The sequence below is a fragment of the Triticum urartu genome, chromosome 3 (assembly GCF_003073215.2).
Source record: "Triticum urartu cultivar G1812 chromosome 3, Tu2.1, whole genome shotgun sequence".
NCBI classification, from domain to species: Eukaryota; Viridiplantae; Streptophyta; class Magnoliopsida; order Poales; family Poaceae; genus Triticum; species Triticum urartu.
This window is the reverse complement of record NC_053024.1, coordinates 568,186,797-568,200,186: the sequence shown is the minus strand read 5'-3', so window position 1 is coordinate 568,200,186 and position 13,390 is coordinate 568,186,797. Positions and strand designations below refer to the sequence as shown.

The 13,390-nt window shown below is 52.2% G+C and overlaps 2 protein-coding genes across 2 annotated transcripts; both read right to left on the bottom strand.

Moving 5' to 3' along the window:
- Positions 1 to 953: 953 nt before the first annotated feature.
- On the bottom strand, positions 954 to 5,616 carry LOC125548727 (nucleotide pyrophosphatase/phosphodiesterase-like). The gene is made up of 13 exons (XM_048712274.1): positions 4,936 to 5,616; positions 4,605 to 4,692; positions 3,608 to 3,877; positions 3,408 to 3,516; positions 3,138 to 3,255; positions 2,853 to 2,985; positions 2,547 to 2,734; positions 2,223 to 2,409; positions 2,049 to 2,116; positions 1,827 to 1,929; positions 1,563 to 1,751; positions 1,348 to 1,428; positions 954 to 1,235 (listed from the first exon to the last, which is right to left on the bottom strand). The coding sequence occupies exons 1-13, from the start codon at positions 5,244 to 5,246 to the stop codon at positions 1,173 to 1,175; spliced, it is 1,908 nt and encodes a 635-aa protein (XP_048568231.1). The 5' UTR covers positions 5,247 to 5,616; the 3' UTR covers positions 954 to 1,172.
- Positions 5,617 to 10,049: 4,433 nt separating this feature from the next.
- LOC125545051 (pentatricopeptide repeat-containing protein At5g15300-like) lies at positions 10,050 to 12,115 on the bottom strand. Its single transcript, XM_048708900.1, has 2 exons — positions 10,465 to 12,115; positions 10,050 to 10,272 (listed from the first exon to the last, which is right to left on the bottom strand). The coding sequence occupies exon 1, from the start codon at positions 11,969 to 11,971 to the stop codon at positions 10,655 to 10,657; it is 1,317 nt and encodes a 438-aa protein (XP_048564857.1). The 5' UTR covers positions 11,972 to 12,115; the 3' UTR covers positions 10,050 to 10,272; positions 10,465 to 10,654.
- Between the last annotated feature and the right edge of the window lie 1,275 nt (positions 12,116 to 13,390).

The window sequence follows — 13,390 nt, the reverse complement described above, 5'->3', positions numbered from 1 at the left end:
ATTGATGGAGTTCGGACGAAGGGAGATGGGGCTCTGTGGTGGTGCAGGTTTTTGCCATGGCCGGCGCTTGTTAAGTAGTGGGCGCCCGTGTTGGCAGCGCAATGGCTTCTCGTTCGCCACGCTAGCTTGAATGCGGTAGGAAGTCATCCCGTCGCCTCGTCCGGTCAAGTTCTCTTTGAACCGGCATTAACGCGGCATGGAAAGCGAGCGCACGCGGTGCAAGGGGCAGGCCGGAGCAGACGCCTCGACAGGTGCACCAGTGTGAATGTTGTGTCGTTCGGCTGGCATGGGCCAGTGACCGGTCGCGTCCATTCTGGATCGGCATAAATGTGGCGTGGGGAGCAAAGTAATGGTTGGATCGGAACAAGAGAGGGGGGGTTGTGTCGGTCGAGGGTATCAGACACCTAGGTGGCGGAGGTCCGAACACCCACAAAACTCCTTCGGCTTTGCTTCCGGTTTGCAGGAATTCGGACGTCCGGACACCCACAAAACTTCTTTGGCTTTGCTTCTGGTTTGTAAGAATTCGAACATCCGGACCGGTCTGCATTTTGATAGATGGCGTTGGACATGCCCTAATTCGGTAAAAAAAAATTGTGTAGCGTCAGAAATATACAATGCACATAAATGCCTGCAAAAATCTGTGATGCTAACTACAGCACAATCATACTCCCTCCTTTCCGGTTTAAAAGGCTCATTTGAAAAAATTCTGATTTCCATTATAGGAGTATTAGGCTCACTTTAAGTACAGTTGAGTTAAAGTGTTTTGAGTCTCATGCCACATTTAATTCATAGAGATAAAAGAGAGGGAATTAGTGGTCATGCATGCATCTTATTCTACATAAACCATGCAAGTTCAATGAGAGGAAGGGTGCTATACTTATTGTTTTGGGAATCGAATATGTGAGAAATATTTCACTGGGCAGTTTTATATCCACAAACTTGTGCCATCCACTCGCAATCTATCTTGGTTGATAAGATTTCATATTTGAGCAGAAAAGAGACATTTTGATATATAAATCTTACAGTAACCGTACACAGCTATACAGTGACGTGTTAATTGCAATTCAGCGTTCGTCTGTCATCAGTATTTACAGTACATCACAAGTGAGAGAAAACCAGTTATATATTCCCTTCATATCTGCCTCGAGCCGTAGCCTGTAACTGCACTTGGATCATCTGCCTCCCTTCACAATTCTAAACTGGTCCCGGATCTCCATCGTGCCTGAGCTTACAAACTGAAGAAAACAGAGCATCAGGTGTTGTTTTTTGTCGAGGAAACTGAGCCTCAATTGTAAACTTCGTATGTAAAACTTCCCAAGAGAAGAAAGAAAGGAAGGTGAAGCTTACCTGAACCAATACACTGGTCCTTGTGGCGTGCACCCTGGCATAACCGAACTCTGAAATCCTCGACACGCTCCAGCTCTGCGGCTGAAATATGGACGACATCAACAAGAGGTTGTCAGAGGACCATACATATCAGGTACTAATGCAAGATTATGAATTTCCAATCATTTCCGACGTCCTACAATCCACTGTTAAAATTTCGTTGTTTGAGCTCTTACAAACAGAGAGAAGTCGTCCAAGCTGAACCCTCCTGCTCCAACGATGGCATGGACTGGCGCAGTGTAGTTGCTATTATCGTAGGTGTCGATCCCATTTGCATCCTTCCTCGGCATGCCTCTGCACTTGCCATTGTACACCGCGCAGGTCCTCTCGTAGTTGTGCACATGGCCGAAGAAAACCAAATCCACCTGTTACCAAAATATGTCAAGCAAACAGCTTCTTGCATACTGAATATGATGCGTTGCAGTGTGATCTTCTTCTACCCTGTTCCTGAGCAAGAGTGGCTCCACAGAGGCAACAAAGTTCGGGTCCACGCTGGGAATTATGGGAATTATACCCACATTCGATGAGTACATTGGTCTATGCCTGCATTGGTCATCAAAATGCAAGGTGTTTACTTGCAGACACGACAGCAAGACAAGAACAAGTCACTTGGTTCAGAAAAGAAAAGGACAACTTTTTTGGTTTCGATTTTAAGAACTCACCCGATGAAGATCACCCATGGAGTCCTGGATCGATCGACCGACGACAAATCCTTCTCCATCCAGTTATACTATTCACACAAGGCGTCGACGTTGCATAGAAACGTCAGCATGCAAACAGCTGCAAAGTCTGAAATAGGAACGCACGACTGCTGTCTGCTGGTAAAAAGAACGTACTTGCTCCGACTTGTGTGACCAGGAATGCTCCGTGGACATGACGATGAAGTGGACGCTGCCTTGCTCGATGGAATACCACGGCTTGTCCTTGCCGGCAGCGGGCATGGGGAAGTAGGTCTCGTACGCGACGCCGCATTCTCCGCCGGAGTCCGGTGTCTCGTACACAGACCCAGACCCTGCATAATCCCTGGAAAAGAGAAACACGCCATTTCCTTCATCAGCTCATGGTACTGAGGATGTTGCTATCCGGCGGCCATTGCTAGCTCGAGGCTGATTGGCGGTGATGAGCGCGAGGTTGGCGTTCTGGGTTCAGAAATCAGTCACCTCTCGTGGTTGCCGATGGCGGTCATGTAGGAGACCTGAGAAGCGAGCGGCCTGATGAGGTGGAGGAAGAAGTCCCACTCCACCAGAAACCCCGTGGCGTAGCTGATGTCTCCGATGTGGAAGATGGAGTCGACCTTCCCGGTCTGCATCTCTTTGGCGACTGCTTTGGTCACAGCGATCGATCCCGGCTGCAGATCGACGTTGTGACGACGAGACGGGCATTAGCATCGGAAAGGACGATGCATCATCTCACATAGAAACGTAGTATATCCGTTCCTAAATATAAGACGTTTTCGATTTTGGTACCTGAATATAGTGTTCCACCGACGGGTCTAGTGGAGCCTTCCCCATGTCGCCATAGACCACAAAGGACGTCTCGTCCGACCCTGCAGCTGGAGGGGTTCTAAACTTGACAGTGTCACTCCAACCCACAGAATCACTGCACACACAAAATATATATTACCAATCGACTCCCGATTATCCATGAAGCATCTTAATCAGCACTGCACTGCTTTGCCTTCGATTTTACTGGATAGGAAAACAAAATAGCCCCAGACAAGCACGGTATTGTAGTAATGGTAAGAACTTCACCTTCCATAGCGATAGGCATAGGACTGAGAAGGCTGGAGGCCGGTCATGACGGCCGAATGGATGTAGCCGGGGTCGTGCCACCCGAAATCCTTGGCCGGGCTCGGCAACAGGGGCGCACCTGCACGCATACAGGCAGGGCCGAGTGGCAACTGAAGGTCAACTCTTCCTTGTACAATGTACAGTATAATCATTTCTTTTTCTTTTGAGATGTACGGAGTACAATGTACTACGTATAATCTTGGTATGATCGACAAGCATTCGACCACTCACTGCACATGTCCTTCTGCGTGAAGGTCGTGGCGACGGAGGCAGCCGCCCTGCCCCCTGCGTACTGAACCTGCTGCGGCCTCCCGTCGCCGCTCACCCACGTGATCTTCATCTGGTAGCACAAACCAGGACCATGGAAAAAATCACTGCAGATGAATAAATGCTCGGCGTCGAGGTGGGTGCTCGATCACCTACGTACGTACCGAGGTGGCGGAGGAGTCGGTGCTGGAGAGGTGGCCGTTGAGCGGCTTGGCCGGGTTGGCGAAGCGGAGGACGCCGGAGCGCTTGAGGAGGCACGGCGTCTGGAACCCGCCGGCGAAGAAGACGAACTCCACGTCCGTGCGGAAGTTGACGACGTGGAACGTCAGCGTGGCGCCGCACGTCCGGACCTGGCAGCCGCCCGACGCGTCCCGCTTCTGGCACGCCGCCTTCTTGCACCCGAGGTAGCCCGGGTCGCTCTTCACCCGCTGGGCCTGCATCCAGGTTCGTCGTGACAAGTGTGTTCTAAACGCTCTTATATATCTTTACTTTTTTTTTGAGGTAATCTTATATATCTTTACTGAGGAAGTACTTATTATCTACCACAGCCCTCTAAGCAGGGCTTGACAATTGCTCGTGGGCCAACATTCGCTTTCATTTTTCTTCAAAAAAAAGGAAAGAAAAAACGAAGGTCCGAGAGAATAACTCTTGTTCATATCTTTACGCTAGCGGCGCCCCATGCATATATGATCCGGTTTTTCTCTTTCCAAAAGGAGGTTCACGTCATGCTCTCATCCATGCAACAGCACACGCCGTGCGTTCATGTGCGCCCATACGGATATAGCCGGCGTAGCACGCTTGAGAGCTCGGCATGCTTCAAGGATGGCCACTTCCGGCGAGGCTAACGTACGCACATGACTGGACCGTGTAACGAATCATAGCACTGCCTTTGTGTAAACACAACAACCTCTTAACGGAGGGCGGGAAATTAACTTGAGCAATGGTGTACAGGATCGGAGTTGTTCACGTGACGACATGCCGTGCTAGTACGAAATATATCGAGTGCATGTACGTACGTACTGATGGCTACCGCTAAAACATGAAAGCGTACGCGAGAGGATCGATCGTCTCTGTGGCAACTACTACTAGATTCTACTGTGGCGAAGCGGTAGCTAACGGTCAGCTGGCAAGTAGTGCAGGCGAAAGGCAAAAGGTTCTCACCTTCACAGGGTAGTGGCACAGGAGAGGGAGCTTCGCCGTGTCGCCGGTCTCGAAATAGTTCACGCCGCTCAGTGGACACCCGGAAACGCTGCGCCCGCGGCATGCACAGAGACTATTGTTAGTAAATGATTCACATGCAGGTCCATCATCAAAAGGCAAAACGATCGTGAACACTACGTACGTACGTCCTTGAAAACGAATCAAATCACATTTTTTTTCCAAGCTTAGATATGCAGGAGGATAAACCAAAACATCACATCAGTTGATGTAAGTTTGAAAGAAAAAACAGCAGAGGAATGTTCCTCTCTTCTCTAGAGTTGTGCGTGCGTACCTGGAGTTTGAAGGCGTGATCATGGCGACCCAGTGCGAGCCGCGGGGCCTGAAGACGCCGCCGACGGTGACGTTGACGAACGCCTCGTCGGGCAGCGGGCCGGCGGTGGTGACATTGATGGACAGGTACGGGCTCGGGTTCAGGCACGACTCCAGCGGCCTCCGGTTGACCGTCCTGAACTCGGACTTCCCCGCGAAGCTCTCGTGCAGCATCTCCGGCGGCGGGAGCTGCGCCGAGCACGAGCCGGCCGCCGCACAGAGGCCGAGAAGCACAAGGAGGAAACCAGCACGCCCGCAAGGAGCGAAACCCATCGCCCGGAACCGCTCCGGCGCGCGCCCCCTCCCCGCGTACGTACAGTGAGTGAGTGATACGCTCTACGCGGCGCGCAAAGTGCACGGACGGAGCCTGCAGCTTATACTGGCGACGTACAATGGCGGTGGGGAATGGAGGAGGACACACCAACACGAGCGCTGTGGGGACGAGAACGAAGAGGGCGGGGGCATTGGGATATCAGCGCAGCAGCGTCGTCCCCGAAAGCGACCGGGGCGGGAGGAGGAGGAAGCTATAGCGGCACGCCTGCGCGCACGCACGCCGCGGCGGGGAGGGAACGGGCGGGGGCAGCCAAGCCGAGCGCTTTCGATTGTTTGTCCGCGATCGCCAGGCTTCCGATCGAGACCCGACCGCTGTCGCTTGGGCCGAATGGCCACCGTTATGGCGACGTCTGGCTGACAGCGAGAGCTGTGGAGCGCAGCGGACACGGGACTTTCAGGAAGCACGGTATATGCTCCTGGAGCGCGCGGGACGGTACAAATTGCCCTGATGATCTCCAAGATACTTCGGCCTTCTGGTGAGAGCATCTCTAGCAGCAGATCTCGTAAAAAGCCACGACCCGTAAAATAACCATCAAAATTCAGATCGGCGTGGAAAATTCCGCCCGAACAAACCCCGCAAACACGTCTGACCTGTAAAAATATATACGGGGCGCGGCAAAAGTTCGGCCTCGACCTTTAGATTCACGGGGTGGGAGGCTGACTCGAGCTCGCCCCTATCCGTAGTGAGGTTTGGCGCGAGGGAAATTTCCGCGCGGCCGTTCCCCCCCCCCCCTCCTCGGATGTCGTTGCCCCGCCACCGCGAGCTCCGGTCCATCTTCCCCACCGTACCTCGCCGTCATGGAAGCCTCCCAGGAGTCCCCCATCCCTGTGGAGGTCGCGCAGGCGCAATCCCCGCGGATCTCGTCGCCGGCCATGTCGCCCCCGCCGTCGCCCAAGGCCCCAACGCGCCTGCCCGCAAGCGGCAGGCAACGTTGTCGTGCAGGGTGGCAATCCGGCTGGCCCCGCCGGAAAGGCACGCGCGCCGGGCGCCGCCGACGGAGAAGTTGAGCAAGGTTTCGGGCGTGAAGCGAAAGAGGATTGCTACAAGGTCGACGCCTTCGTCCACTCCCCCCGTTCCGACGAGATGTTCCCCGGCGATGCCGCTCAATGTAACGGTGGTTCGAACAATGCCACAGCCGAGTTCGTGAACTTGTTGGACACCAACGCCGTCGACATCGATAGGGCCCCGTTCGCTGATTTCGATTACAATGAAACGGAGGGTGGCGTAGATGATCACGGTGGTGAAGATGAAGTGAAGGAATTGTGCGCCAACTATGTTTTATTGTTTGAATTTGAACTCATTTATTGGAATTGTTGTCTAATTCGCTCAATTGGGGGTTTTCAGTTTGCGGGTCCAAGTGGCGGCGCCCGAACAGACCCGTGTAGCCGACCCGTAAAAGAGCATCTACTGTGAATATCCTTTTTCCGGATCCGTTTGCGGGGTCTGACTCTGCCCTCGCCCGCGTCGGCCCAAAAAGCCGTTCTTCTGCAGACTGCAAACGCGTTTTGCGGGTCGGTGTTATGCAGGGTCTATTAGAGATGCTCTGATGCTGGGAACTTTCAGGCAGCTGGTAAAATCAAGATTAAAGTGTCACTTGGCGTGAAGGTTTTCCTTCGGTTCTTGTCAACTGTCCCGCTCACGCGTCAGCCGGGCCGCAGCAAAGACTAGGGCGTCACGCCATAGTGCAAGCCGTATGTGTATGTAAGTATGTACTATGAGGTGAAGATTCAAATGGTTCAGACGCTTTCCCGTAAAGCAAACTAATCATTGATCAGCGTGTACCGAGGCAAAGGCAATGGAAATCGGAAGTCTGGGCATGGGAAAATATTCTCTTCTTTTGCATAGAATGTCTCTTTACATCAGAGCACAGTTTCTCACTGGAATACAACAAGTTGTGAGGCCAACTCCACCGCGCGACCCTATCCTGTCTGGCCCCGTCCGTTTGGGGTAAAAGGGACAAAAAAAGCGGCCCAGCGCGCGGGAGTAAACGAATTTTTGTCCGCTTTGTGTCCGCTTTTGACCCATCTCCGGTCTAAACTTGCGCCGGTTTTGGGGTGAAACGGACAGCGCGAGGACGGGCGGGACGCGTGCGCTTGTCCTCCCCTGGCCTGCCTGTCGGTGGGAGAAACCAAAAACCCCCCGACGGTCATTTGGCGCCATTTCCCCCAAACCCTCCCACGTCCCTCCCGCCGCCCCCCCTCTCTCCCCCGTACATGGCCGACGCCCCACCGAGTTCCGGCGGCCTGGCCGTCGACCCGACCGCAAAGCTGAAGAAGGCGCCAAGGAAGCCGCGGTCGGAGTACACGCCAGAGGAGATCGCCAAGTTGGACGCGGAATCGTTGAAGAGGAGGGAACGGAGAGCGGCCGTCAAGATGAATGTCGCCGCGGCCAAGTTCGCCGCCCAGCACGAGGAGCCGGAGGCCGCGCGGCGCAAGGCCGCTGCCGACGAGAAGGAGGACCTCGTCAACAAAGCGCACGCCATCCTCATGCTTGGCATGGGCCGTCCGGCGGGGTTCCATGCAGCGGCCGTCGGCCCGGCGAGCGCAGGCTCGTCGGTCGCCCGGCCTACGCACTGCCAGTCGCCGACGTCGCGCGCCGCGCCCATGTCGCCCGGCTTTCCTCCACCCAGGCACGGCGGCCAGACCCGTTTCTCGGCGTCGCCGGACGTGGGCTTGTTCGCGCTGTCCACACCACGCCCCGCGGCCGTCATCGACCTCAACGTGATGCCTGGGTCCAGCAATGGCGGGCGGCCTTCCGTCGAGATGCAAAGAAAGCAGGCGCGTGCACCGTTCACGGGCACCATGCCGGGCCCCCGCGTGTTGTTTGACGAAATGCCAACCTCAACGCCGACGGTGGACGACCCCTTCTACAACTAGTACATGGAGGACGTGATCTTCCAGGGTGGGCATGGCCGTGCCTACGACCCCGATGAGACCCAAAGTCAGGATGGCCGCGCCCAGTACGTGCCCGATGAAGAGGCTGACGACCGTGCTGACTACGACCATGGTGATTCGTGGCATGAAGACGATGACATCTATGTCGAAGGTGAAGATGAAGATGAAGCCAATGATGTTGATATTAGTGGCACTCCATTGTTCATAGACGAGCTCACCCAAAGAGCGGAAGCACAAAAGAAGCGGAAGAGCATTCGCACCGGTTCATATACACAAGATGAGGACAAATTGATTTGCCAATGTTGGATGGAGATTAGCCAAGATCCAAAGACCGGCGCGCAACAAAAGGGCATTGTTTTTTGGACAAGAGTCCACAAAACATTCCATGAAAGGAAGATGTTTGAGCCCTACCAAATTACAAGCAACCGTGGCATCGGTTCGATTAAAAAAAGATGGTTGTTCATCCAACAAGAGTGCAACAAGTATTGTGCCGCATTTGAGAGCGTTGAAGCACGGCCCGTGAGTGGTCTCGGCGTTGGAGACATGATATGCTCTTCTCTTTCCAGCCCTTGCTACGGCCATGAGACTTCGGCCGTGTATATGTTTACATGTTCACTTGTTGTTGATCATGTGGTGTAGGCATTTCAATCTTTGGAGGCATTCAAGGCCCGGCACAATGACAAGCCATTCACTCTTACGCATTGTTGGACGATCATCAACAATTGCCCTAAGTTCAAGGATCAATACCGTGAACTTCAAAGAAAGAGAGGCAAGAAGACGGCCAAGTTCGCCGGAGGTGGGGATGGCGAGGCGTTGAAAAGGCCGAGGGGCAAGACCAACTCAAAGGTGGACGACATACGTGACACTTCATCCATGGCCTTGCATGAGACTTTGCATGGCATGATGTCACATAAGGATGTGAGGGACGAGAAGAAGCGGCAAAGCAAGGACGAGCAAATGAAGCAATACCTAGACCTCCAACGACAGAAGCTTGAGATGGAGGAGGCGGCCAAGAAGAGGAAGATAGACATGGAGCAGGCGGCCCGGCAAAGGCAGCTCGACATGGAAGAGGCCGCCCGGCAAAGGCAGCTCGACATCGAGGCCGACAACGTCAAGGCCAGGCAGAGGCAGCTCGACATCGAGGCCACCAATGCCGCCACCAAAGCGAAGGAGGTGGCCCTTGCGATCATGAGCATGGACTTGTCGAAGATGACCGACAAGACGAGGGCCTGGTTCGAGGCCAAGCAGAAGGAGATGCTCGACGTCGAAGGCCTGAACTAGGTCGTCCGATCGGCGTGGTCGTTCTTTTTGGAGGCTGGCATGGGTGCCGCCCGCCCGCTGGGCCGCTGGCAGTGTGCCGGCGAAAAAACATTCATTTTGGAGGCTGACTGTGTTGCCGGCCGCTGGCTGTGTTGCCGGCGAGGACAACTATTCATTTTGGAGGCTGGCTGTGTTGCCGGCCGCTGGCTGTGTTACCGGCGATGGTCGTGTAGGCCGCTGGCTTTGTTGCCGGCGTGATGAACTCAGGTCGTGAACTGGGGCTTGGCATTTGAAACGTCCCTTTTTTTTTAAATAGACGCGGACAGGATGGGGCAAAAGGATGCGACCGCGCGCTGGGCGCACGGCCACCGCATCCCAGGACAGGCCCGGACACGACCCCAAATCCCTACCCAAAGGGACAAAAACCGGACAAAACGGACGTCCGTTTAGGGTCGCGCGGTGGAGTTGGCCTGAAAGAGTTTTAACAGGACACACCAGGACTACCTATGTATGCTATGCACTGCAAAGGTTTCACCTGCCATGCCGTTGGGCAAGAGAACAGATGATCAACAATGCTGCCAGGACCCAACGTTGCAGAGTTTATTTGAAACACTTAGGGCTGCACATTGTTAGCAACAAACCGCCTGACAAATACTATCATAGGATCAAATGGCTTTTTCGGTCGCTGTCCCGACACCCCACTGTTAGTCTGCATTCAGTCCTCTCTGAACGGCCAAAATGGCAAGAAAGGAGCTCATGAAGCCATAAGCAGCAAGGTACTCCAAGAAATCTTTATCTCTTATCTCCAGTCCTATGGACACAATGAAGAAGATGAAAATCAGTACATGACCACAAGGATATCCAATGCTGAGTTTGGTTTGCTCATAACAGATGATCACATATTCGTGTGAATCGACTGTGTCAACCAAATAATTCTTATAATATCTCAACTCATAATCCCAATCAGACTAAATCCAAATAGCGATGATTTACTCTGATTTACCTCAACACAATATTGCAGGAGATTAGACCGGAAATTTGTATTCATTCCGCTCATTCCCACAAGGCCCAGCTGGATTTCATCAACCAACGTGTGGAACTATCCGCTGAATACATCTGTGGCAAGTCTAACAAAAAGAGTATCATCCAACAATTCAACCCAAAACTTTGCAGACGTTGAACCGAGCAAAAGATCAACTGACGGCAGGAACAATCAAGCCAGGTGGTTTGCCCGCCTTAATGGAGCTCGACCCTCTGTTGTTCCGCACATTATGTTCCTCCATCAATCTCCTAACCTTCAACACATCATCCCACCGCCCACCCATGGCATACAGGTCAGACATAAGAGTATATAATCCAGCATTTTCATCAGATATCTCCATTGCCAATACTTTCTCTAGTCCCTCCATTGCAATGTCAAAATTCTTAAGCCTCTTGCAAGCCGCTAGCAACGAAGTCCAGATGATGATATTTGGCTCCACTCTCATGGTCTTGATAACATCATAAGCATCTTCCAACTGACCTGCCTTTGCAAAGATATCAACCATGCACCCGTAGTGATGTATAGTTGGCTCAAGGTCATATTCCTCAACCATAAGTTTAAAGAACTCTCTCCCTTGCTCCACCAGTCCAGCATGCCCGCATACACTGAGCACGGCAGTGAATGTCATCTCATTCGGTCGCACTCCTTGCCGGCGCATCTCCTCAAACAGCTGGATAGCCTCGTCATAATGCAGATGCATAGCCATCCCACAAATCATTGCAGTCCAGTGCATCACATTCCTGGAGGGCACCCGCGCAAAGACACGGGAAGCATAATCGAGACGGCCAATCTTCGCATAGCAATCAATAAGCGATGTCCCAAAGTGCATACTGACTGCCTGGCGCCGCACAATATACCCGTGAATGGATCTGCAGAACGGCTGCAGCAAGCCAGCCGCCGCACAGCCTGTGAGGACGGTGACAAGCATTACATAATCTGGAGCAAGTGTGGTGGTGAATGTCATTGTGCGGAAGAAGGCAAGGCCATCAGCTACGCTCTTATTGGACAAATAGCAAGCGAGCATGGTCGACCAAGAGACGATGTCCTTGTCGGGGATGTCGTCAAAGAATAGACGTGCGGAGGCGAGGTCAGAGGAACGGCACAGGGACGAAAGCATTACGTTGACAACAAACAGGTTGGAAGTGGCAGGGGGCATTTGATCGAACAGGTGGTGGGCGACCGCAGGGGAGAGGAGTGAATAGGAACGAAGGAGCGATGAGGCGACCTGGGGGTAGGCGAGGAGGTTGGACCTGATGAGGTGCGCGTGGAAGTGGGAGAGGAGAGGGAGGGAGCCGGCGGCGGAGAGGGGCTTGAGGGCGAAGACGGCGGCGCGCCCAGCCAAGGAGGGGTCTGAGGGGGGGAGGTGGATGCGGAGGAGGGAGTACAATCGGAGGGCCGAGGAGCCGCAAGAGGCGCCGCGGAGGGCGGTGAGGAGTTCGCCGGCGGCGAGGTGGTGAGGAAGGGACATGGCGAGTAGGGGTCCGGCGTCGTGAGCGGCGCGACGCCGGCGCGGCCGCTTCGGTTTGGAATTGGGGCGGGACTGCTGGACCGTGAAACTTCCTGCTTCGGCGAGGCGTTGGCTCGGTCGAGCAAGTTGGGCTGCATCGGACCACGTAGTGAAGCAGGCTGTACTGCTGAAAGCCTGCTCGATTCTTTCATGGGCTCTTTAAGAAGATCGTCGATGGGGTGCTACTCCGTTCCCAAAATTTTTGTATTTGTCTAATACGGATGTATCAAGTAACATTTTAGTATTAAAAATATATTTGTATCTAGACAAATTGAAGATGAGAATTTTGAAACGGAAGGAGTACTATTTATCCGAAATCACTACTTGAGAAGTACTTGTCTAAAAAAAACTAGTTAAATCTCGAACCTGGGAGATTCCTCTTCGTAGATTGAAGCGATTGATCTTTGAGAACGAAGAGAAATCTCTTTTCTTTTACTCTGACGAATAATGTGATTCCAAATAACTGAAAGTTTGTAGTTTGTCAACATGATGGTACACAAGAGGCATACACACAATTGTGTATAATGGGATATCATTCTTTATTTGTCAATTTTTTTATGCTTCTAAGATAATCTATGAATGACATTCTTAAGCTTTATCTATATTCTAATTCTTATTTAGTGCATAGTATGCTTTTGCCCCCATTGATTAATTTCACGCTTCAAATATTCATTGTATGTCTTCAAGAGACAAGGTGCCTATTATAGTTGTTTCTAGTGATAGTTTTTAGAACGAAGGCTCGCAATGAGCCCTACTTTGAATTAACAAAGTCATCAACCGGTCAAGAATGAGCCCGGCTTGTTGATAGTGATAGTGAGTGCAGTACAGAGATGGTGTGATGTTGCTAAAGAGATGAATTTGAAATATGGACAAGACAATTTTTGTGACCTATGTTTGTAACAATTCTGTTGATGTTAGGGGTAGGCGACAATCTAGGATTAGTGCTTGGTGCAAGAGATTGAGGAAGTAAGGTCTTCGTCAATTTTTCTCCTCTTTTGATTGTAGACTTGACCGAATCTTCTCAAACCTTTCCTGGGCCAAATGAAGGCAACGATCTTCTTGATATTGTACAGTCTGAATTTTACTTTAAATTGCACCGATTTTACGTCAACTTCTCAGAAATACTCATTTGATATTGGAGTAGCAGGATAAAATGTATATTGTCATACCGCAAGTGGATTTTACTCCTAAATTTGCTGCATTTTTTTCTCCGTATATTGTAGTTCCACGACCATGAGCTGTAACTTGCACCTGATTATCTATGCTTCGTTCCAGCTGTAACTTGGAACTAATCATATACAGTAGTAAAAAAGGCCTCAAAATGTTCAAAAAAAGAACATGCAATGTTGGACCCTCATGGAGCGGCGCAGCGAAGCGCGC

Coding starts and splice junctions, on each gene's coding strand:
- LOC125548727 (XM_048712274.1), bottom strand. CDS start 5,246: ATGGGTTTCGCTCCTTGCGGGCGTGCTGGTTTCCTCCTTGTGCTTCTC. Junction 3,256..3,407: donor CACGCAGAAGGACATGTGCA/GTGAGTGGTCGA, acceptor GTATGCGTGCAG/GTGCGCCCCTGTTGCCGAGC. Junction 1,429..1,562: donor TGGACGACTTCTCTCTGTTT/GTAAGAGCTCAA, acceptor TCCATATTTCAG/CCGCAGAGCTGGAGCGTGTC.
- LOC125545051 (XM_048708900.1), bottom strand. CDS start 11,971: ATGTCCCTTCCTCACCACCTCGCCGCCGGCGAACTCCTCACCGCCCTC.